Here is a 25,068-nt window from a genome sequence, read left to right on the forward strand (position 1 = left end):
TGTCTGAATAATCTAATTTACATCTGTTGCAGCTAAATGGATGAACCCATTGTCTAAGGAAGGCCTTGATGAATTGAGCAACTAAATCTAAGGTCTACTCTCTCACTATGTGCTAGTATTGCTAAACACTTATTGGCAATTCATGCGTTCATGATTGGTGCTTAGGCATTTCTGCAAAAATCGCCCTTGGCACGTCATTAAGCTGGCACTTCTTCCATTGCATATTCCACTCACTGCAGGATTACATATCTAATGTCATTATGCAATGGGAATTGAAACTTTGTCCTTGTGATTATAATACAGCCTAATTATATGAAATAATTAGGATGTCTTACTGAATTCGACGTCCAGGCCTGTCTTTACTTGACAAGCGGGTGTTTTTAGAGATGAAAACAAAACAGAGCAGTTTTCTCAAGTTTGGATGGAAAGGGTGGTTTACTCAGACAGGAGTTTCTGGTGCCTTTAAGCTTGTTTCTCACAAAATATACGTACAGCTAGAGCTGCAATGATTAGTCAATTGGCAGGAAATTTATCAGCAAGTATGTCAATAATTGATCAAATGTTTAGGTGAATAAAAATGTCAAAAAAAGGTGTTTATTTTCTGGTTTTCTTTGTCCTATGCGATCGTAAACTACATATCTTTAGGTCTTTGGACTGTTGGTCTGACAAAACAAGACGGCACCTTGAACTGGAAGTTTTTCAGACCAAATAATTAATCAAGAAGATAATCGGCATATTAATGGATAATGAGAGCAAAAGTTAATTGCAGCCCAACTTTTTGGAAACCTCAACTTTCCTTTTAAACTAAATTACCCTGCAGCAACTCACAATATTAGGTTACTGATTGTAGCCCAACAGCTGCACTGTATGTTCCTTGGATCTTCAGTTGATTGTTCTACCAGGAAGGGTTCTGCAGGCTATCCTCTTATCAGGTAAATTCACCTGCCGTTTGCACAGGCAATATATGACAGAGATGAGTATCTGTTATGTAACTGATATTTGAATGCAGCTGTACTCAGTACAGTCATTAGTACAAATAGTAATATTTTCAGGACATAGTGTCCACAGATCTGTTTAAACATGCCGAAGCTGGGAACGAACAAGGAGTTGTAAACCTAATTACCTGTCTGATGATTGAATAGTCTGTAGCATGAGGTGTCCATGTGTTTTATGGACAGGAACATTAAAAATGCGAATCTTTGTTTAGTATTTGCATCTTTTGAGGCTGTCAAACTGAGGGCTGTGACTATAACAACCTGTTTGTTTTACCTGCTGTACCTGCCCTGGCTGCTTATCAAGCACATTCCTTTCCATGTGCCTTTGCCAAACAACCAAACCAGCCAAACTACCAGTGATAAGGCAGTGAGGGTCAGAGTGCCATAAAGTGTCAGGTGTTTGGCCTCCTGATAGATAGAACCATGCGTACCCAGAACAGATAGTAGATTATTTTACTGTATGATTTTTATAATGTCTGGCAGACAAACTCTAAGGTTAAGCGCCACTGTCCCTTTCTCGTCTTTCTCTGGGACCAGAAATTGCATGAAGAAAGCATAAATAACTTGCTTTCTGCTGGTGTTTGGTTATGATTCAAAGTAATGGACATAATAAAAATGACTTGATGAAAGATGAAAACTAGATGAAAAGTCAGAGGATCACCAAAGTTGTGAGGCTACATCCTCCAGGAGTCATGAATGTCTCAAAAATTTAGTAGGGGCTATTTAAGGCAATTTAAAGCAGTTCTAGCAGAAGGCACAACACTCCTCGTCATTTCTGCACATTGGTTGTCTGTATATGCAGTGTGAGTGCATTTTCATTTCATTTTCTCGCCAACAGTACAGGAGGATGGGTTCAATGACACTTTGGTATAAAAGAAGCAGGGGGTGGGGTTTGACTGAGAGAGCCTTTGCAGATGGCGGAGTCTTTGTTGGCAGCGTTTATGGGTGTCTGTGATGTGGTGATCAAAGCTCAGGTTACTGTCCAGGATGATGCCGAGGCACTTAAAGCTCTACACCCCCCACCGCCGGGTGGCTGTTGATGGAAGTGGGGCGGTGAGTTTATCACAGGTGTCACAGATGAGCTCCTTCATCTTGGTGACGTTGAGAAGGAGGTGAAGTGAGCAATGAATTGTTGGTAGCTTGTGACTGAGTCCCCGTCTGTGAGGAGGGCAAGTATTTGTAATAGAGGACGGGTAAGACAGTCATTACTGTAGGGTGTGTTTAGAAAGGGACTCAGAACAGAGCCTTGGGGGGCTCCAGTGCTGACAGTGAAGATGGGGAATGTAGTGGTACCTCCTGACTAACTGGGTCTGTCACTCTGGGAATCTCATCCATCTAGGGCTGGGTGTCTTTCAAACATTTTCAGTGCAGGTACAGATACCTTGACCTCAGTTGCGGTTTCTGAACAATACTTTTCCAATAACAATTTTGTAAAATCCATTAAGAGAAAAAAACAAATTGCATCCTGGTGGACAATGTGGTGAACAGACTTATGAGCAGATATGGGGTAGCTGCACTGGCTTGCTAACTAGCAGCACAAAGTTTACTCAGTTATCTGTGCAGATAAGCCGCTGGTATTATAAAGAAAACAGTGAGTGAGTGTTTTTCCTGCAGGCCTCTTTACGACGTGTATATTTTTAGATCATGGTACAAGCATGTTGCATGTTTACTGGCTCACTGATGCTGATGAGATTAGTCCTTAGGTGTTGAAAGTTGGTGCAGAGTGACAAGGCGTTTTTTTGACACCCGTTAGCATCAAAGCATTTCGCTCGGTGCCATAAAAGTATCGAAGTTCATCAGCCAGTCATACATCCATCTCATAGATGTTCAGATATTTTACTGGAAAAACTTTGACCTGCTGCTAGCGTGGCCATAAGTACACCATTAAACATTAACCTTTTCTCTGCAAATGAATATTGTTATAATTACCACTGCGTTATCTCAGTATTGCTACAGAAGTACAGAGTGTGAGGCAGGCTGGAGGAAAGTGGGTCCACCACAGACATGAGTGACAGCACACTATTGGGAAATAATACCTAGAATGAGTTGAATATCAAAGATTGATTAAATACAGTAAAAAAAGAGTTAATCTTTAAAGTAAGGCCATATAACACAGAGTGGTACATATGTTGCTTATAAATGAAATCACCACATACTGCACATTAAAATACCTTTCATGGCAAACAATGAAATCCTCAGAGGGAGAAGTTGCAATAAGTAAACTGTGAAAAACCAGGTCATATCGTATGACCTTTATGCCACACCACTCTGTGTAAGGTGTGATAAGTCCATTAACAGCTTTTGCCATGGAGTTTACAATCATTAATACATTCCATGAGTAACAGTAAGGACCAGATGTATACCAGCCAGCACAAGGATTGCATTGTTCTCTGCTCTGTATGTTTGCAGCGGAACTTCTTTGCTGCAATGTATTTCTTGTCAACCTGACATTTTATTTTCATTAATAACACTAAATCACTTTGTTTTCTAATGGCATTTGCATCTGCAGCAGAATTTTCTGTTCATTGGTTGTTGGTGGACCTTGTGGAAGACCCTCAATCACGAGATAGATGAGATTAATTAATGATGGGCTACATTACAGGAACAATACACATACTGTGAAGTCATCGTCGCCCTGGGACGTCTCGTCCTCTGCACTAAATCTCATGTGCTGCTGGTGAAGTCATGCAGTGTCATGGGTGACGCAGTACCAGCTCTGGGGCCACCGTGGGTGAATTCCTGCATCTGTTGTGTGTCTGTGGTCAGCTGGTCGGCCCACAGCTCGTTATATAACAGGACAGTTATGGTTAGTGCAGCCTGGCAGGGCAGAGACAGCTTTAGGCAAGAGATGACACGGGCTGAGCTAACTGTAGCAACTCTGTGATGATGAAGTACCTCTGTGCTTTTTTGGTACAATGTGAATGTTTTTGAAACCGTGATAGTCATGACATTTGTTGGACTGAACAGTTAATCATACATAACCATGCAAAGGTAGTGGGGGGGATGTTGCCCAAAGAAAAAATAGGGTTGCTTTTCAGGTGAAGACAAAACTGAGCTCTATATTATCTGTCCTGCTGTTGAGAGATGAGGCCTGAGCTATAGGACACACTGGGGACCAAGAACAATAGGTTTCTTTTTTTTTTTAGGGATAACATTTTTCCATAATGATGGAGTCATTGAGACTTTTCCCACCTTTGAACAGGAAGTGGGTCATTTGTTATTGTGTTTTTTCTTCCTGTGGTGTTTGTCCTCAGCTTCCTGCTGGGCCGTCTCTTCTTTCTCACTTTCTGTGCTTTTTTTTTTCTCCTTTCATACATTCTTTCGGCCTGGCGCTCTTTTGTCACTGTGGCTGCCTTGTTGTTGGTGGTATCACACGTTTGCTCTGAATAAGATTTTTCTCCTGTTTGTCGAGATTGTGTAAGATGCTGTTGAGCCAGTGACACGTGTGATTCCTGAGCCTCGACGTCCTGTGTGTCCTCTCTCCTCCATCAGAGGTTACCACCTCGCATCAGGACAAGTTTGTTTGCTCCAACACAAATTAAAATACTGTATAAAGAAGTGTGTGAGATGGCACTGGGACAGCATTTAGGTTGGTCCAGTTTCTTACATAATTGTCCTGTTTATAATCATTTCACATCTGACTTTGACCCCAATCAGCATGTTCTGAATTTTAGTGCGCATACCAAAGACTGAAAACGATGTACTGCAGTCATGATGAATTTGCTCGGCTTGTTCTGACCAAACACACCTACACGCAAACAAAACTCCTTCCCCTGCAGCCTTGTATTATTCTAGTGCAGAGGAATTCCTTCAGTATCCAGTTAAACTCACCATGACTAGATCATATTGCAGCCCCCCGGGGGGTCCTTAATACAAAAGTAATTGTCTTCTCAGAATCCACTTGAATGTAATAATAAGTTTATCATTCGCAGAGGCCTGTGTTCACTTTTTAAGCTGGCGTGGTGCAGTTCCTGGTTAATGGTTGACCAGGGAGGATATGGAATGCTTAACTGGGATTTTTTGTTTTATAGCAGAGTTTTATTTGTATACCTTTATTGACATTGTGTGTGTTTGTGTGTGTCGTGATGTAAGCATTATTTTTCAAAAAAGCCACATGCATACATATAGCAGGGCTGCTAGAAATTTACATCCCTGCAAATAAAGAAGCAGTTGCACTTACGTGCATTCAGTAGTCACTTTTCTTTGGGCGCTTACAACTTTCAGTGAAAACATCCACATTAAATCAAGTAGACAACATGTTAATATTGTCAAGTATTAAGGCCAGATCAGGGCAGGAATGCGGAGCTTATTAGAGTGTGACAGCTTGTCTTGGTCAGCTGTAGATTTTAGACACTGGTGTGAGCACTGCCCAGCAACACACAGCCACAGTTTCTCTCCCCTGCACACACACAGACATGCTGAATCTCATTGGCGGTAACACTGCATGGCAACACGGCTTTCCCTTTCCCGCTATTAGATGCTTTGCTCTGTCAGTGCATGACACCCGGCCACTTCCACCTTTTCAAACACGGCTTCCTCTCCTGTTTCTGTTTGATCAGGGACAATGGGAATGATGTCTTTCAGGCCCTGAGGGAGACTTGAGTCATAGTCCAGTGTTTGTGATGCCTCCCTCAACCATTTTACGCTCACAGATGTTAAATTATTTCTGATTTGAAGAGTCCATCTTCAGGATTTCAGGTTTCTAGCAACTTGTATTTTCTTCCACCTACTCGGAAGATAGCCCCTAAGTGGAATTTAATGGAGGGTCAAGCACTACGTAAGTAAAGAATATAATGGTTCACATTTTGATGAAGGCTTTCATGGGCCAAAAGGCCAGTGGAACGATTTTAGTCCTTCACAAGTAGCTTAAATCATTAGTATGTAAATAAGAGTGGTACATCTTGGCCATGTGTATGTTTGTTTTTTCCTGTCCTTTGAAACTGTGCTGTGCCCTCAGAGTATCCGGTCTGTTTTCTGTGAGTGTACTTTTTTTCTAAAAGACTGACGGGGTAGTCCTGTAAGAGGGGTCCACTATGTGTTTCACATATATTTCTTAACACAACAAGACTTATGGGAATTAGTGTCTGCATATAGCCACATCCAGACAGCCGTCCTCAAGCTTGTTCCTCTCTGGCACCGGTTTGCTCCCATGGTGCATTGTGCTGCTTTTAAAAGTAACCAGGATGCTTTCAGTCAGAATAATTGATTTATGGCTCAGTGATCTGTATTTGTTCCTCTTGCTAAGATAATTGAGCATTCAAACTGTAATGAACTACGGTTCAAGTCTGAATGTTAAAGAAAGAAACAGACACACTATAATAGTTGATATGATTCACTGTGCGTGTTAGAAAGTTTCACAGATATTTTAGTAGATAGCAGGAAATAAAATCACATTGTTGACCTTCTGAGTCAGACGGTGGCTAACTTTTAAAATACGTCAGTCTTTGCTTTTGTGACACTGTCTTACCTTAGCAGACAAGTCTAAAATATCTTTGTGAAACAGCAACAGTGCTGTCGTATTTTGAGGATACGACCAATCCATTTAGCTCCTCGGCCAGAGGTCTGGAGGTCCGTCAACCCATCATCATCTTTATGAACAGATTTACCAGGGCAATCAAGCTTATTGGTTTTGGCTTGCTTGTTAGCTGGCTGCCTACCGTGGCATTGGTACTCTGAATTTCCAGCTTGTCTCTTTCACCTTCTTCTCTATCTTTCTCAAATGCGTCTTCCCTGTTTCTCATTTCACCTTTTGTTCTTGTGGTTCTGTTGCATCTTTCTGTCATCCTGCGCTCCCTGCCTCTTGTTCTCTATCTCCTTATCTGATGTTGTCGGCCTTTTGCTTCCCATTCAGATGCCTGGTGGTCCAGTCTCGTGGCTGCATGGTGAAGGTCACGCTAGCACACATAATCACCAATGAAAGACAAAAGAAAAAAAAAAGAAGAAAATCTGAAAGAATTTAACACCCCCTCCCATCATTCATTCCTCCCTCACTCCAACCCAAGCCCTCAACCCGTTCTCTCCCTCATTCAGTGGTTTATAAATCCAATCAATGTGGCCTTGCCTGACACCTTCCCTGACCACGCTGGAAGTTTTTATGGTCTTTAAATTCTTGCAGTTCTTAAGACAAACTCTCTCCTCCCTCCACCATGATGTAGTTCTTAGCTCAGTTGCCAGGCAGAATGTGGTCATGAGCTTATCCTTGTTAACACATCTCTATTTGTTTATATGTTGACCCCCGTTGAGGAGGGTTGTCTTAAAATCTTGTGTGGAAAGTGCCTTAATAAATCTTGTGCATCATTTGAAGCTAACAGCCACAGCAATCCAGTATCAGCCACATAGTGCTCAGGTTCACTTTACATTTTGTTCAAATGCTATATTGTTTTTTTAGAGTGTCTATTCAGATTTTTGCACCTTGAAAAATAATATCAAAGCTACAGTTGCACACAGTTATCATATAATCTGGTTAAAATGCATCACTCCCTCTTTCAATACAAGTGTCCATCACAAAGAAAGGTTATGTTGGCAACAGGTGGAGTAAAACCAACAACATTACACTGATGCTGCGCTCTGCACCACTTTCTGTGCCGCTGTGCGAACAGTAGCAAAACCTCTGCCTAGCTGAGCACAAGCACTGCCAGCCACAATCGAAAACAATAGGGGAGGCAACGAGGGTCTTTGTCTTATATCAGACAATCGCACATTAAGTTTGAAAGCTAACTGTGTCACTGAGAGCGAGTTTGACCCGTGCAAAAGACAAATCAGCCTCAAATAGTGTATTTAAATGCTTAGAATGATTTATGGCGTACTTCAGTCTTAGCAGTTTATATTCATTTAGTGAATTAATTTTCTTTATGATGTCATAAACCCCACCAAAAAAAGGGCAGTTGTAATTGTTCATTTATCATATTGCGGACAGAGATGGTTTTATCTTCAGTGATCACTGGTATAGCAATTATCACATGAATTAAATTACATTAATGATGACCTTCGTATCAGTCTTACTGCAGTAGTGATTACTAGAGATTTCTGTAGCTGATTAATGACTAGCTGAGTTGCTTCTTTGTAAATGTCATTAACAGGGGTTGTAAAGAATAGAAGAATTAATGAGAGACTAATAGGGTGATGGTGGGGGATAGTTAGTTTTTTCTTTCTTTTTTTTGGGTGGAGGCTGGGAGGTCACCCGTCCACCCACCTACCCGCTCCACCACCACTACCCCCTCCCCTCCTCCGTCCTCCCTCCTGCCTTGGCCAGTCTCCATGTGCGGGGCTCAGGGCCTTGGGAATGAATGGCGCCCGGGCTCTGCTCCGTCTTTGAAGCCAGCCAGGAATGCGAGGCCTCTTTTTTTTTTTCCTTCTCCCCTCTCTCTCTGTTGTTCAGGCGGCCGGCAGCACTAGCAGCTATCTGCAGCAGTGAAATATTCCCTCCGCTGCGCTCATTGTGCATCGGAGAGCCGGACGTCATCGGCTGGCCAATCAGTGGCTCCCGCTAGGCAGCCTCGGGTCTCGGTGGGGGGAGAAGGGACTCGCTAGAAGTCTTCCCTCTAATATCTAGTTCTCCTGGTTACTTGGTCTGGTCCCTCTTTAGAGGAAGAAAGATGTTCTGAGTGAGAAACTAAGACGGGAATCATTCATCAAATCCTTATTCGAGTTGAAACTTAGGAAACGTATTTCTTTTTCAGATGGAAATCAGGAAGGTCAGCGACTTAGACTCAAAGTTTGGGTGAGTTTGTCTTTTTCTGTCTTGCTAACAGTGCTCCCTTAAGTTCCTAAACTTTCATTCAAACCAGTCTGTAAGTTGTTGATCCATCAAGTAGTTCCCGGTCTGCCTTGTGACTGCTGATCCAGCCTTCCAACTTGTGTTCAGCTTTCCTGCTGTCATTGTTCACTTCTCTTGTCTCTTGTTGTTGTGGTTTGCGTGTGAGGGTATTTGTCTGGGCTGGTCACCCTCTGCCTCACCCTCCCTCCCTCTCTCCTCTCTCCTCTCTGTACATTTTGTCACTGCCTGTCCCCTCCATCACTTCCACTTGAGCGCTCCCCTGTTTGGGAGCCTCTCTCTGTTCGCAGAGAGAAGAGGAGGGCTGGAAACCACACACACACACACACACACACACACACACACACACACACACAGACACACCACAGATCAGAAGGCCCTTCATAAACACATGGAATCCCCCTTAATACTGTAGTTTGAAAGGCTCTTGGGAGGTGGGTTTTGTGTGTATGCAAAACGACCACCTAGGATCATCTTTGATTCAGGTTTTTCAGCTCAGCCAAGAACTTGGCAATACTGTGAAAATGTTGCTCATTGAAATTGATTTATAAAGGAGTTCACAGTTTTCTGTCTCAGTTGCTAAGTGGCCATTTAATTCATGATTTTTATATTTGTTGGTTGGGATAACTTCTGGTTGGTAAAAACCCCAAAACAAAAGAAATACCATCAGCTGATTGATTGTGTGCACATTCCATCAATAGTGAGGCCCAGATTTCGTACTGCAGTGTCAAAGTTGATCAACTGGTTGGCTTGTCTTTGTTTTGTGGGTACCATTAACCTTTGTGTATGCATGACAGGTATGTAGCTTCACCTTGATGACAAAGTCATGGAAAGGTATGCAGGTCATGGAGGAGACAAGCCTACATTTACTTTGTCATTACAGTCCACAGTAAAACCTCAACCTGTTATTAACTTGCAGGGGCTGGTTTCTGGACTGAAGATGATATTTTTTGGATGGCTGATGATTACAGATGATTATGTTAGAGAATTGTTGGAATTTTAACCCTTTAAATTATTTAATTCTGTGTACTTTTACAGTGAATAATGAAACCTGTGAAAATGTATTAAAGGAATTAGAAGAAACCCACCATAGACTTTCAAGTTAAGGCTGAAGTTAATTGGTTTCTGGTCATCAAAAGATTTATCCCAGTCGAAACAAATGGCCTGTAAAGTTTGAGTGCTCTAGCAAATTCAGTCTGAATGGCCAAAATAGTGTTAATCAGGTGGTGTTGGCAAGTGGTTTTATGGGCTGATTATGCTCTACTGTGTCTCAGTTGGAAATAAATTAGTTTTACGGTGATGAGTAATATAATCAGCGCACACTACAAAACACTATAGCTTCTATCAGAGTATAAAAGCCTCAGAAGTTTCCTGATAATGGTCTCATATAGGGCTTGTGTAGTCAAGTCAAAGTTTAATTTTGGCCACATTTAAGGCAATTATGTGACGAGAAAGAGAGAGCAAATGCTGATGCAAGAATAATAAGGGGAAAAGGTAGACAAGTCTTAACAGGTCACAGTGCTGTATAACAAGGCATTATACATCTGTCACATGACTAATCCTCCCAGATTTCTGTAGTTTCATATGGAATTCCTGACATTTTTTCATGTGTGGCTGCAACGTGCACCGCCAACCTCAAGGCCTTTAATTAGAGGCCTTGTTGATGCAAAACGGCAGACAGACTCCTTCAACAGGTGGTTAACTGTACTGACCTACAAACAAAAGCTGCAGTAAACTGTGTGAGCTGAGAAACCTCAAAATGACTTAAAACGGTATGTCTTGTAAACAAAATGCTGTTAGAATCAACTTTACAGTGTAAGAGAAGCAGATATCATTTTTGGTTAAACAAAATGTAATCATTGCCATTCAGCCAGACAGAGGTAGTTCTGCTGTATAGGGGAATATACTTGAATTTCTGAACCTACTCTGCTATCAAGTAACTATTTTGACTGGCGCTGTAATTATAAGTTGATCAATCAATCGACAAAAAATCTGCAACTATTATGATAATCGATTAAGCAAAAATAAAAAACATTCTCTGGTTTCAGCTTCATCAGCATGAGCATTTGATTTTCTGTTATATATAATTGGAAATTAAATGTCTTTCGATTTTGGACTATACTGCATTTTCTGACATTTACCAGACCAAGCAGATTAATCAATTGTGAAAATGATTGTTAGTTGCAGCCCTAATTTTTGTTTAAAATTATGTTGTTCAAACTTGTTTGATTTCATGGAGAAATTCCAAATGGATGAATAATAATAATAATGTGATAAGCGTGGTATGGCACCTTTTCAAAACAAAGTGACAAAGTGCTTTACAAGGGAAGAATTAGGACAGTCAAATGGTTCCCCCCTCTGCACTGCCATATACCAGCACCTATACCAGAAACAGTTATCTCCTGGGAAAAAGCAAAATTAACATTTTTTCAGTCAAGGGGGTGTATGATTTGTCTTCAGAACTTATAACAGATGGAGATTTTTTCAAGAGGAATTTGACCTAGAAATGCCAGGCGAAGATTTATCAGTGGTGACTTACTGTTTTCTGGCATCTTAATAGTGTCTGAGCAGAAAGCACCCTGCAAAAAAAGCAGCTTTTTTCCCACGGACATTTTCACAAACACAGAGCTGATGAAGAATTTTTGAAGGTGTTTTTCTTTGATGTGGCAGTGCGAGCTGTGTGTGCCATTAACCTAGCGGGCATGTGTGTGTTTGTGTTAGATTGTCATGCCGTTGCAAAGCAGACAAGACAAAGCCTCATGATATATAGAGTACCTGTCAGTCACTGTGATTTTTCTTTTTTTCAGTTCTGTTTGAACCCACATTTCTTCTAACCCATTCACACTTGAGCAGTCATTGGCCATAGATGTATAACTGGAGCATGAGTCCTAAGACTGATAACCAGTCTGTGCTATGTTTATGTTTTCACCCTCAGGAGTTACTGAGCAGACCGTTTCAAGAGGCTTTGAATAAACAAAAAGGAGGCAGGAAAATGACCTAATTAGCTCCAAGCGTGACGGACGACCTGGTGCAAATGTGTTGGTGGTAATTCCCCCAGTTTCACCCACAACGAAGACACATGCATCAGCGTGCAGACACGTACAGCACATTTACAAACCCTGCCCTTCCCTTCCTGCCATCCACCCCAGTCCTCCATGGATTCCTACAACTTCCACTTTGAGAGAATGAGCAACGTGGACCTGCATCCTCTGAGCCTGCCTGTCAGCCGGCTCTCCCCAGCCAAGTCCAACAGCAGCATCACCGACCAACTTGCCCATCACCAACACGGCAAAGGAGACTCTGCCTACAGCTCCTTCTCTGGCGGGTCCACTGCCCCAGACTACCCCTCTCCCTTTCTGCCAGACGACCTACAGTCCAGTTCCTTTAGCCACTATGCTGATCTTAAGTACGTAAAGTCCATTTATCATCCAAACCAGGTTCTGCAGTCGGATTTAAAGACCATGGACCAGCTCTATCGCTCTGTGGAAGCTATCTCACAGCAGTACCGCAACAATACCAACAGCAAAGTAAACCACAACAACCACAATGGTAATGACGGCTTCCATACCAACAACAAAGCACTCTCTAAACAAGAGGTACCTCTAGGGGCTCCATCTCAAGGTGCTTACCCTTCTGTCCATCCTCCTCCTGTCCCCGCACGACTGGATAGTTTCATAGCCACAAAAAACTTGGAGAACAGCAGAGTCCACCGCACCGTTACTGAGTTTCAACCCCAGCAGCCGCAGCCTCAACAACAGCCCAGACCCCAAACTCGACCCCAGCCACATAGTCTGAATACCCCAAGATCTGAGACGGCTAACCCAGATACAGGCAACTCAAGCTTCAATTCTGAGACAGTGTACTCAGTTTGGAGGGGCTCTAAACAGCAACAGCCACAGGCCCAGCAGCCATCAAGCTACCGCCCCCATCTCAAGCCTCATGATCAGACCAGGGTGCTGTTGAACCCAGAATACCTTTTTATCACGGATAACAAAGCTTCCTCTGAGCAGCACAAGTCATCAAGCATTGTAAGCCGATCACCTCCCCAAGGCACAAGCCAGCCTGAGCACCTGAAGCCTAGAAAGCCCTCAAGCAGTGGTGCATGCAATGGAGACCATCACAACAAGCCCAGTGGTAGCAGTAGCCATTTTGACAGTCAGCGCAAAAGGGCGCATTCAGCTCATGATTGGCTTGGTTCAGAGCCATCCCAAGCTGGCAGCCCCTGGAATGCTGGTCAGAGTTTTATCAACAGCAGCATCCAGCATAAGGGCCAGTTCTACTTTGTCACAGGAGTGTGTAAGCTGTCTGAATCTGGTATGAGAACACATTCTGCATCTCTGTGTGGGTCTGAGGCTGGGAGTGAGAGCTCCACTGTGTTGGAGACACACCCACTCAGAGAAAAAGAACGATGCCACAGCACAATGGATAATTTGTTTAGACCTCTCCAAGAGAGCTCTCGCACCTCCAGTGGTACAATTCCAGATGAGAGAGAGGTTTTCACTTCTGTGTCCCAGGGCAAGGACCTGTCCCCCAGAAGCCAGGATCAGGAGAATCGCAGACTATCCCTCAGCTCGATGCAGTCCTCTCGAAGCTTCGATGCCTTAGAAGAAATTGACGTGATGCAGAGTCGCGAGATTGGCCGCCACACTCCCAATAACCCTATATTCTACTGTGGACCTGACAGAAACTGCCAACCGCATTCAACCACACAAACAAAAGAGGTCACTTCACTGACAAGCAATGAACAGCCTAACCACCACAAGCGAGAGGAGCAGGCAAAGAGAGGGAAACGACAACCCTTGGGAGATGGAGCCAGTGAGAGGATAAACAAACAAACAACCCCGCTTCTGTACCACCTCACTGGTGCCAGCAGGGCTGCGTTACAGCCTAAAAAGAATGCTGATTTCAGTGTAAAAGGTAAGGACGCAATCCTAAACAAAACAGCTCATGGAGACGTGGCTGCCAACAATAATGAGAGACCTCCAAAAAATGACACGAGCAAGAGCAATAGAGGCGAAGTTATCTCTGCCTGCAACACCCTGGATGACTCATTTAAAAAGTACTACAAAGAGAAGCTGAAGGATGCCCAGTCTAAAGTCCTAAGGGAGACATCATTTAAAAGGAGGGACCTACAACTGTCATGGCCACACCGCATCAGGCAAAAACCTGAGCTGAGGCCTGCAGTGATTCACACTTTTTCCTCATCGCAGGACTCTGAGACCTCCACAGACACACTCACTCCCTCTGTGGCTTCTGAGGAGACAGAGAGGGGGAGTGTAAAAGAAGAAGTATGGGAGAGTCTGAAAGAGGTGGACAATGACACTGAAAAGGAAAACGGGAGGCCACCAAATGTGGCCCAGCCCCAGGTAGCACGCATTGGGTACAAGAAGCGATTGACTCCAGAGCAGAAGAAGATGTGCTACTCTGAACCAGAAAAACTCAATCAGCTTGGTGGTGCCCCCATCCACTCTGCTTGCCGCTCCTTTGGCAATGAAAGTGACAGTGTGTTTGCAGTTGAATGTGAGGGAGAAGAACATGTTCAGCAAGGAGAGCAGGGACTGGTTGCAGCACGAAGGAAGATGTTTGAGACAAGAGGCCGAGCCCTCTCAGCCTCTAGCGCTTCGAAGACAAACTTAAAACATCTGCAACACAAGGCTCTGGTGGAGTATATGGAGCGTAAGACGGGCCAGAAAGTGGCTGAGCCACAGCAACCAGCGCCTCAGTTGCCACCTCCATCTAGACAGAGGCATTCTCTGGGTGAGAAACCATTTGACTGGGTTCCCAGACCTCTATCAGGAAATCATGATGGCAAGAAGAAGAAACTCCACAGGCCGCACTCTGCTGGTCGTATCCTTGATTCCTCCACCAGCTCCATCAGGTACAAAAGTGAAGCAGATCCAGAAAGCAAGAAATGAATTTGATGCTTTTTTTAGTTGTGTGCATGAAATCAAACATGTTATGTGTTCTATTTTATTCTTTACAAAACAGGTATGCCCAGTTCTTCTCAGCTCAGTCTTCAGGCCAGTATTCTAGCCTGTCAAATCAACTCAGATGGAGGGAGAGCCAAGGTCCATCTCAGGGGAAGTCTGCCTCAGTGGAGAGTCTCTTGGACCAGCCAGAACCACCTAATTTCTTCAGGAACAGATCCACATCTACACCACATGCATTTGAGGTAAGTCAGTTCAAACTGAGATATTTAAAAATATAACTCATACCTTTGACAATAAGATGTTGTCTGACCAACTAGTAGTCATGAGAAAATGTCTTGGTAGATATATGTGCACATAACCTTTTCACCTAAAACTATAAATGCCACAATTCTGGACTTAATTTCACCAGTTAAAGGCAGTGTATGATAAGCTTTCTATCTATTATGAAATTATCTTTGAAGTAGAGTCAGAAACATTTCTGCCAAAGAAAACAAGATATTAACAATAAACCCACATCTGGCTATAGTATGTACTATAGTACTATAGTATTCAAATGCAATTAATGTGTTGCCGTTTGGTTCTTCTGCAGGGTCTGCAGGCACATGACAATGAGAGGGATCCATTACCAGCTAATTCTATGGCAACCTGGAGGTATGTACCAGCACTGCAGACAAATTGGGACATTTTTATTGGTTTTAGGTCAGGAGAGTATTAGGTCAGTGATGTGTGTGCTGCGGCACAGACTATAAATCTGTACTTGATTCATTGTGCCACTAGAAAGTCAACACCCACCTGCTCCAGCAAACCAACATTCCTCTTAAAAGATTTATGCAGGGACTGTAAAAGAATCATTGACTAAGCCATTTTGAAGGAATTGGCCTATTTCTGTGATGCCAGTCTCGCAATATTTTTTTCCCAATGTATGAGCATTGTATGATACATATGTATTGTTACCTGCATAGGAAAATGTCACAGCTAGATTTGTCAATATAATAGTTTTTGTTTTCATTTTAAGGCCAAAACCTTTAGTAATCATCGTTTGTATGAAGTGATGACTTATGATCCGTGTATAAACACTGTATGTCAATGTCAGTTCCCAGAAGAATGCCACTGAGGACTCTTTCATAAAGCCAGTGCCTGAGGACCAGCAGCGTGTCCGTGTGGTTGCACAGAGGGGAAAGTCCATGGAAGAGCTTGGGGCATCAAAGTTAACAAGACCGTCAGCCCTGAGTAAAAGTTCTGAACAGCTGGATCAACTGTGGAGAGATTCGACTGGACCAGGCGGACCGGACAGAGAGAAGAGGAGTGTTTTGTTCTTTGCCGAAGTCAAAGAAGCCCAGGACAGAGGAAGGAAGAAACAATATTTAACAGAGCAGTCAGGAAAAGAACCAGAGATTGTCGGCCAGAAGAACATTCAGGGACAGACGCAAAACCAAACCCAGAAAAAGTCTTTGTTGAAGCAGAACTCAGAACCAGGGGAGGATGCCACAGAAGGAACTAGGAACTCAAGTAGATCCACCTCGCCCACCTCCTCCTCCTCTTCCCGGGCCAGAGTTCACTCTGGATCTCCTGGATGTCACGGCCCTGTCACAGATGTGTTCAGGTCCTGTAGTGAGACTTCATCGAACCCACCGTCCCCCAGAAGCCTAGAGACCAGTGAGAGAGAAATCAAATCCACCTCATCAAAGCTTCCTTGTCAAAACAGGCCCAGCTCCAGGTAAGATTCAACTCCACAATAGTGCAGCATTTGTTTCTTCTGTGAAATGATTTGACTAGTTGAATGTGCCACACCACTTCCTGCCACAGCTTCCTGAAATCTTCATCATTTGAATATATCACCCTTCAGGCGCCTAACTAAAGCAAACTCTAACAGGTGTTAACAATTTTGGAAAGGTGTGATTCTTAACCATAATTTGTTTAACTTCCAGTAGAGTCAGGACCTCTCCTTCTGTGACTGGATCAGAGAGAGAGCAGTCAGTGGATGAACCAAGCAATGACGCCCCACCGCCTGATTCAAACCATGAAGTGTCTCTCAGCTGCGGCGTCACCACAGATCCATCCCTGTGGATTCTCCCTCCAGAAGAAGAGATCAAAGAGGAAGTCCAGACCTCACTGCTGACAGACAGCGTTTTTGACGACGAGTCCAACAGCTCAGCCCCTCCACCGCAGACAAGTGAAGCCTCTGTGTCTCCCTGCACCTCCGTCTCTGACGGAGACATCAGTCAGCAGGTGGAAGAGGAGAAAAATCCAGAAACGGAAGATGAGAAGTCGGGAGAAATCCAGGAGATGGAGGAGAGGGGAACACCAGAGGGAGAGACGGAGAGCCTGGAGAGGCCAAGTGAGAGGCCTAAGTGGGAGGAGCTTGTGGAAGCAGTGGTCAACGCCGACCAGTCACTGGCCAGAGTGCTCTACCCACTGGCCAATCGTAAGACGGCACTGATGCTGATGGAGCAGCTGCTGTCAGAGGACACGCTGCTCATGGAGGAGCACTACAAGAAGAAGCAGGAGCAGAAAGGAGCTGCAGAAAGGTAAATGTTCATGTCAAGGAACACAACACGAATCTGGAGTCAGAAATATACTCCCACTAGTTTCCACGGACCTAGAATGAGAGCATTTTACTGCCTGGATTAGAGAAAATAATCCAATCCTGAGAATTTTTCTTCTGAAATGATAAATATGACACAGAAAGTGACTTTAAGATAGCAGAAGCTTGTCAGGCTGTGCTGAATAGTTCCAGGCATTGGAATTCTAAATCAGCAGTTGAATATTGTGCAGCTTCTTTTTTTTAAATTTGGCATGTCTATTCATTCAACACAGTATTTCTGCACAGTTACGGATAAAGATTAGGCTACGCTAATATTATTAGTATTATTCAATTGGTAGAATTAAATTACACAGAGATGGAAACAGGAATCCATCTCAGTCACATCTGCAAAACTCTTCAGAGCTGACATGATGTTTAGAGTGTGTGCGAGGCCAAATTAATTAGGATTCCTAGTTTAATGTTTCTCCATGAAACTTGATACCGTTTTTTAATGGCCAAAGAACTGAGCTCCACCTGCGCTCTGTTACCTTTTGTTGCATCACATGCACAGACACACCTGCCGATCTGCTTACTGCTGCATGCACTCAAATTTCTGCTAATGTAAGCACACTTCAGATACTTTGAGAGTGTGCTGTTGCATTTCAGTGTTTTGTAAGATGTAAGTTACAGCAGTGCTTTGCTCAGAGTATACTCCATTTGAAGACACTATATGTGTTAGCATTTCTGTGCTGTGCTGTGATGGCAGGAATCATTGGCTGCATCAAGAGGGTGCAAGAAAGCTAGCCTGACCTAAACACACATTTTTTTTTCTAGTGAAGCGCTCGAAGGGGCTGAACCACCTCCTTGTCCCTCCGCTGCTGACAGCCTTAAACCTCAGTCTACAGACCTGCAGAGCAAGGCTGACATCGCTGAGAAGAAGGTAATTATTAATTAATGCAAAATAGAGGATGACAGAGAAGTGATCTTTCACAATCAAAACAGAAATGAACCATTATGAAAATGCTGCAACAAAACAAACAGACCAGTGTGTCGCAAATATGTATAAGGAGGCAGTGTACAGTATGTCGAAAATTATCACTGCTTTGTTGCATTTACATTAAAAATGACAAGAAACCAGAAGGGACAGCAGAGCAAACAGGACTTTAAACTACACACTTTACTACAGAAACTGCAGTGATGATTTCACATTGATCCCATCTCGATGTTATTTGGCCTTAAATAGACTTACTCACACTGAGATAGTCTTAGTACATGATGTACTGTCTACCTCTTATCGGTGTCTCTCAATTGCCTAATGTTTGGCTTAGCACATAGCCCCCCCCTCTTCGTGACTGCCTTATACATCCCCTCTTACTGTATATTCAGTGTGCCGATATCAATGATCCCGTGGCAGCAAATATGGAATAAATATTATGAGTGGTTCGCCTACAATTTGAAATTATGTGGTTTTGTTGTTATTACTCCAGATTTTTTCATCATGTGTATCTGTTCTGGAGCATCATTGATCAAAATCTCTCACACATTGCAATCTCTGCTTGAATTGAACAGCATCTCTTAGTGTCCTGTATCAAGTCGCGTCTAAGCTCGCTGGAAGAGACGCGTGGCGCCCTCCAGACAGAGATTCAGGAGAACGTGGCCCACGGGGAGGCTCTGGGGGTGCTGGTCCATGAGCGCTGTCTGCCCGTGGAGCTGGAGAGGTACAACCTGTTCATCGGAGACCTGGAGAGGGTGATCAGCCTGCTTCTGTGCCTCTCTGCTCGGCTGGCCAGGGTACAAAACGCCCTGAGCACTGTGGACCAACACACAGATGCTGAGGAGAAGGTGAGGAACCAAAAGCTTTGTTTTTGGAGTTTTTTTTGTCAGTAGGTTCATAAATACGGGTTTTGAGATTCTGTAGTAAGAGCACTTTCCTTTCATCTTCTTTTATTAATTTCTGTATGCTAGAAAAAAGAGCGTGCAAAAACTTGATGAGTAAGCATTTATTGTTGTGTTTTTACTTTTTTGTCCAAGTTTCATAATTATCTAATGGTAACACAGTTGCCAGCAGCAGCAGGGACTGTTTTGAAAACTCTCCGCAGCGGTGCGTTCAATAACCCTCATGAAAAAACCATACCAACATAATCCTTTTCATAACGTCTATTTTTGCCTTTTGCTGTCTTTTTATATATATATTTACAACTAATTAAAAGCACAGAGCCAAAACATCAAACTATGAGTCTCTGACCATCTATTTTCTTCTCAGTAGAGAGCACCAACATTGTTAATGAATCTAAGGCACAATCTGACTGACATCTGGGGTTAAAGTTCAGCAGAATCAGTTTCGGAAGATGTGATAAAAATCTACTGATGTACTGTAATGTGCCATCACATGCTCCGTGTTTTACAATTCCATTTACACTCCTGTCTTTTCCCCCTGAAGTTGTTTACATATACACAGTAATGCATGCGAGTGCTCCTAGTGGAATATCGCACCACATCACCTTACAGGTCTCATGATTCACTGCAGTTCATTTCGAGCTTCGGGCCAAAAGACAACGATGAGTGTTAGAGGTGTGTGGCTGCTCCCATGCCCTCGGCTCTACTCTCATTCTGTTTACTTTTGAAGAGCAAACATGCCTCTTGAAGCCAAAAGCTGAAGGGCGACTTAAATGGAGTCAAGGTTTCTCACCGTGTGGAATTCAAAAAATGTTGTTTATCTTTTTTTTCAGTTTAATAGGACTAAACTTCCTGGTTTTGTCATATTGAGAAATAATTACTTAAATGTCATCATGCTGCAGCTGAGGTAGCTACAATATTAGTCCGTTATTTCAAATCTAATTTCATAAACTTCAGTCTGATAAAAGCAATGAATTTGGTCAAAAATATGATCATGAGTGGTGTCACAGGATCTGACTTGAGCTCTGAGCTTTGCTTTGTTTTCCTTCTCAACTGCCTGTTTTATTGTTTGTCCAAGTGTTTTCAGCATCAGTTTATGTGTGCATGGATGCATTAGATTTCTGGTTTTACCCCTCAAAGGGCTCCTTGTTAGTTTGTCCATCTGCAAAAGCCCAGCTGAACGTGCAGCATACTGAGGGCTTGTTAGAGGCTCATTTGTTTTCTTGCTGTTATCAGCAACACTGGTATTTACACTGACTCACCGAAACTCCAGCCTGGTTTCGGTGACATTTGTATCTACCCTGCCCTCTGTTGACATAAGGAAACACTGCACCTCCTGTCCCGTGGCTGTTTGAAATATGATCATACAACTTTCTCAGCTCTCGTTTGTGTCAACCAGCATATAACTTTTCAATTAAAACAAAAAATATAACCCAAAATATGTGGCTTGTTTGTATAAAATAAAGGTTTTGGGGCATGATTAACTGTCAGCAGTCCTCTCAAATTCTGGATTTGTATGAGTTTGCTTACAGCAGGATATTTATTTCTTCATTTCATATTATCAGCATGGGTCTAATGCTGTGCAAGCCATGAATTTAACACCAGGACAAGGTTGCAATAACAGACCTAACGTATTTCTTTTCCCCAGCAATATCATGTATGATAGAGAGGAAATGTAACCTGTTGATGATATCAGGTGTAATTTATCTTCTTTTCCCTCTGTCTCTGCACTCAGCAATCTCTGGACAGTCGCCACCGCCTGCTGTGCAAACAGAGGGAGGATGCCAAAGATCTGAAGGATAACCTGGACCGGAGAGAGAACCTGGTCTCCACCTTCCTGTCACGTCAGCTGTCCGCCGAGCAGCTGCAGGACTACCGGCGCTTCGTCCAGACCAAGGCCTCGCTGCTCATTCGGCAGAAGGACCTGGAGGAGAAGCAGAGGCTGGGAGAGGAGCAGCTGGAGGCCCTCTCCAACAGCCTGAATCTGTGAAGGGAGGAGCAACACAAGCACGAATTCCTCCTTTCGTTCTCAATGCTCGAAAAGACACGGGGAGAGCTTTGGCTGTACTTTTCTGGCTCGGTTTGCCACATACACACACGAGGCGTGGATCATAAGTGGTCCAGCTGGCACCTCCAACCCTTTGCACCCTGTCATGACTTTCTTTTGTCCTTTAAAAGAGTTTGAGTTTAAAAGAGGCTACCGAGGAACCCATCTGCCTGCTCTCCTCTCATAACTATAGGCCGCACATGAGATGAGCAATAAAAGATTGTTGAGACTGAAGCTCATTGCCTTTCTGTCATCTACCGAGAGTGCCCGGAACGCTCACCCGCCCAATTTCCGCCCATTGTCAGTCTGCACAATCTGCAGCAAGCATCTGAAGACGTTTCCCAACATGTTGTGCATGTGCCCGTTGACTTTGAAAAGAGGACTGGACTGTTTTTCTGTGTGCCTTGGTATTGATTTCGCTGTGGAACATTTTCCATTAGAGCTGCTGGTTGGAAACTTTTTGTCCCATACTTGGCAATTCGGCATCTGTCTTTCACTTTTCATTCAGCTGGTAGTGCTACAGCCCTGCATCTGCACCTGTGGAAACCTATTATAAGCTTTAAGATTGTATTTTGACCAGTGAGAAGGCTTCAGTGAAAGAGAGTAGCCTGAGAGGGGGCAGTGTACTGTATCATGTCGATGTAGTAGATTTAATCTTTGTTTTTCATGTTTTTATTTTTAAATGTGTTTCAAATTAAGGCACTAAAAACCAAAAAGGGTGAATGAAAAAAAAGCACTTTGTAATGATACATAAATGCACATTTCTTCAAATCAGATTTGTTTTCGAAATGATCTCAAGTGAAAGCCTTACTCCATCCATTTAAACCAGATTGCTATTTTTCTCTCTTTTGCTCGTTCTGTCATTGATTTTAAATAGGAATGACGAAATAATGTTTTTCAGAAGGTACATGAGCACACCCAGCAACATTGTGTACAAATACTTTTCCAGCCAATTTCATACTTAATGTCATTAAGTCTTGATGATTTCATGCTGGATCAGTTCCTCATACGGAGGTGCTAAACCTCTTAAAAGCAGATTATAAGTAAGCAATTATATCACTGAGTATTTTCTCCCAATGTCCCTTTGTCGCAGAAGTGACACGTGATACTTGAAATACTGTTGTTGTTGTTTTTTTTAAGAAGAAATGTCCACAATCTTCACTTCAGGTTTCTGAAACTCATTTTCTCTTCTCTACCTCCACAGTGTAGCCACTTTCAGACACGTGTAGCCTTGAGGTTTATTTAAATGTACACAGCTTTAGTTAAAAAGCTCTTCTTGGTAGCCCTGGATGATAACACGCTCTTGAATCAAATGATTTTCCCCCCTAATTTCTAAAAAGTCTCAGATTGTGTTTTGAAATTGCATGAATTTCTTTGTACTGAATCTCCAAACACATCGGAGAGTTGTTCTAAGAGTGATGCAAGCTGTTGCTTTGCATCAGAATATGTGCTGCGTGTGTGTGTGTGTGTGTGTGCTTGAATCCATGATTATGTGTGTAGAGATTAGTTGCTGAACAGAAAGACAGAACTCCTGTCGGTGTTTGCTGTGTGCGTTTTCAACAAAACTCCTAAGAAGTGATCAAATTGTAAGCGTCCCTCAGGAAATTCTACCTGTTGGCTGTATTGAAAAAAAAAAGAGAGATCCAGTATATGGGTTGACTGCTGTGTATATGATATTTATGTAATAATGACCACAACGAGGCAGAGCATCATTAGCAACCTCCACACTCAAAAAAAAAATCATTTCTTCAGTCACTCAAAATGTAAAAAAAAAGTGGACAAAATGACTAAACGCATGCTTTCCCTCATAAACTGGAAAGCCTTCCTCTCTGGTAGATATTTAAATGTTTTTCACTGTACAGTCTCACCACCCCCGCCATCGCCCCCCAACTATTTCTCTGGAGGTTTGCATCTGTGCCCGTTAATGTTTGCTAAACAAGTGTATGTTTGTTTTGGCCTTTGTGCTGACGCAGGGCTGACGGTTTAGAGAGACTCTCATGTTGTTCCCTACAGCCTGCTGGGATTCCTGAAGTATGCAGAAGACCAACATTTTGGAGAAAGAAAGACTGAGGAAGGGGGGAGAAAGTGTGGAAAATGCTTCCACAAAGGAGCAGCACACAAATAAATACTCATTTTAGTTCTTGCTGTGTGTTCATACTAACAAACATTTGACAACTTCCTGGGTCATTTCTTCTGTCATTCAATCAAAGCAGTGTTTTGTGGAGGTTGCAGGAAAGGGGCTTGTTTTTGAAGTAGGATTATATTTTTCTTTTAGTCCGGGATTTCGTTTCACACAATGGAGGCGTGTGACATTGATACGAACAGATCCTGCTTTAAAGCCGAGAAGGAAAGACATATTTGAGTGTGTCCCGGCTGGTGGTATGACAGCAGACACATTTCTAAATCCACTCTTTCTGCTATATTTCACACCTGTTTTCCGTTGAGAGTTTGAGTCGTCTTTTTTGTGCCTGTTTGGAATTGTAAATTCCATGATGTTTGTAATATTGTGAATAAATTAAGCTCTCCCTCTCATTCCAGTGTATCACGTTTATGTTTTTGTCCCAACAAACAATAAGTTATATGAGCATCACATCCAGTGCAAGATGCTGTACATAGACGTACAGATATAGGATACATGCAGTATTTATAGGAAGTGATTTATGTTTTGCAATATTCAAGCTGTGAGAACAGGTTAGGGTTAAACATATTGTCCTATTATTACTCATAAACTTGTCAATACAGTTAGTTAATGTCATGTTTAGGCTTTCCTGAAGTGTCCTCAGTAATGAGGTTCTCCTCCATTGATTGTTCTCTCAGAGATCGTCTCTGCCCTCTGCAGGCATATTGACACACTGCTTTTGAGAATCCAATGATTTACTGTTGCTGAGCTGGAGGCATGAACTCACATGTTCTGTGTCTGGATCCTCATGATCCATCCGGGAGAAACGAACAATTACATCCAGGGATTAAATCTATGCTTTACTGTTGGGAGAGGAGAGGAGAGTTGTGCAGAAAAAAATGGGTCATTCGTCTGGACGTGGAACAGGGAAGCATATTTTGGAACTCTCTGATGATTTTTTTTCTGATCCGGATTGTGCGAGCTCTAAAACTGAATGTCAGCAATGTTCCCTCGACAGAAATCCCAGCAGTGTTTTAGTCAAAGTGGGAATTTTGTCTTATAATTAAATCCTGCATTGCACCAAGTCTGTCTCACATTCAATACTGACGTGACTCATCACAAAAAGAAATGCTGGGTTTACATTCAGCTTCCCTCAAGTGTGTAATTGTCAGTATCTTCAAAATAACACTTCCCACCATCTGTAAATATAATATCCTGTTTCCTTTTGTTGGTTTGACAGTTTTTGTGCAGATTGAACAAACAAGACATAACGTATGAATATGTGAGCTATTCAGTTGTAGGTAGACATACTTGCTAGCTCTTTCCCTGTGTATCCATACTATGCTAAACTAACTGCTGGGTCCAGCTTCATAGTGAATGGACAGGTACCACAGCAGTATGTAGTATCAGGGAAACGTAAGTTCAAAAGAGTAGTTTGACTTTTTGGAAATACACTTAGACGCTTTCTTGCCGAGATTTAGATCCACCGTCATGACTGTACATTAAATATGAAGCTGGAGCCAGGAGGTAGTTAGCTTAGCTTAGCAAAAAGATCAGAAGCGGGGGAACAGCTAGCCTAGCTCTGTCCCAAGTTAACAAACTCTGCCTACCAGTACCTCTAAAGCTCACTAATTACCATATTAGACACATAGATTAAACAAAGAATATATATACAAGGGTTAATTAATGAGTTTTTGTTGGCTTTGGACAGAGCCAGGCTAGCTGTTTCCTCCTGCTTTCAGTTAACCTGCCAGATCAAAATATGCTACTTGCTGCATCACAA

General features: G+C 42.8%; 1 protein-coding gene across 3 annotated transcripts in view; it reads left to right on the forward strand.

The window, feature by feature from the left end:
- The window catches only part of shroom1 (shroom family member 1), a 34,912-nt gene extending 11,214 nt beyond the window's left edge, over window positions 1–23,698 (forward strand). Inside the window, exons 2-10 of one of the 3 annotated variants that reach the window (XM_041952902.1) lie at window positions 8,675–8,715; window positions 11,705–14,647; window positions 14,758–14,941; window positions 15,289–15,350; window positions 15,793–16,416; window positions 16,628–17,227; window positions 18,058–18,163; window positions 18,793–19,065; window positions 20,855–23,698. In XM_041952902.1, the coding sequence (XP_041808836.1) occupies window positions 11,925–14,647; window positions 14,758–14,941; window positions 15,289–15,350; window positions 15,793–16,416; window positions 16,628–17,227; window positions 18,058–18,163; window positions 18,793–19,065; window positions 20,855–21,109 (4,827 nt within the window). In that variant the 5' untranslated portion in view covers window positions 8,675–8,715; window positions 11,705–11,924 and the 3' untranslated portion in view covers window positions 21,110–23,698. The remainder of the gene's footprint in view (window positions 1–8,674; window positions 8,716–11,704; window positions 14,648–14,757; window positions 14,942–15,288; window positions 15,351–15,792; window positions 16,417–16,627; window positions 17,228–18,057; window positions 18,164–18,792; window positions 19,066–20,854) is intronic. The other 2 variants (XM_041952901.1, XM_041952903.1) reach the window with 2 other exon arrangements.
- Window positions 23,699–25,068: the final 1,370 nt, after the last annotated feature.

The sequence above is a fragment of the Chelmon rostratus genome, chromosome 14 (assembly GCF_017976325.1).
Source record: "Chelmon rostratus isolate fCheRos1 chromosome 14, fCheRos1.pri, whole genome shotgun sequence".
Classification (NCBI taxonomy): domain Eukaryota; kingdom Metazoa; phylum Chordata; class Actinopteri; order Chaetodontiformes; family Chaetodontidae; genus Chelmon; species Chelmon rostratus.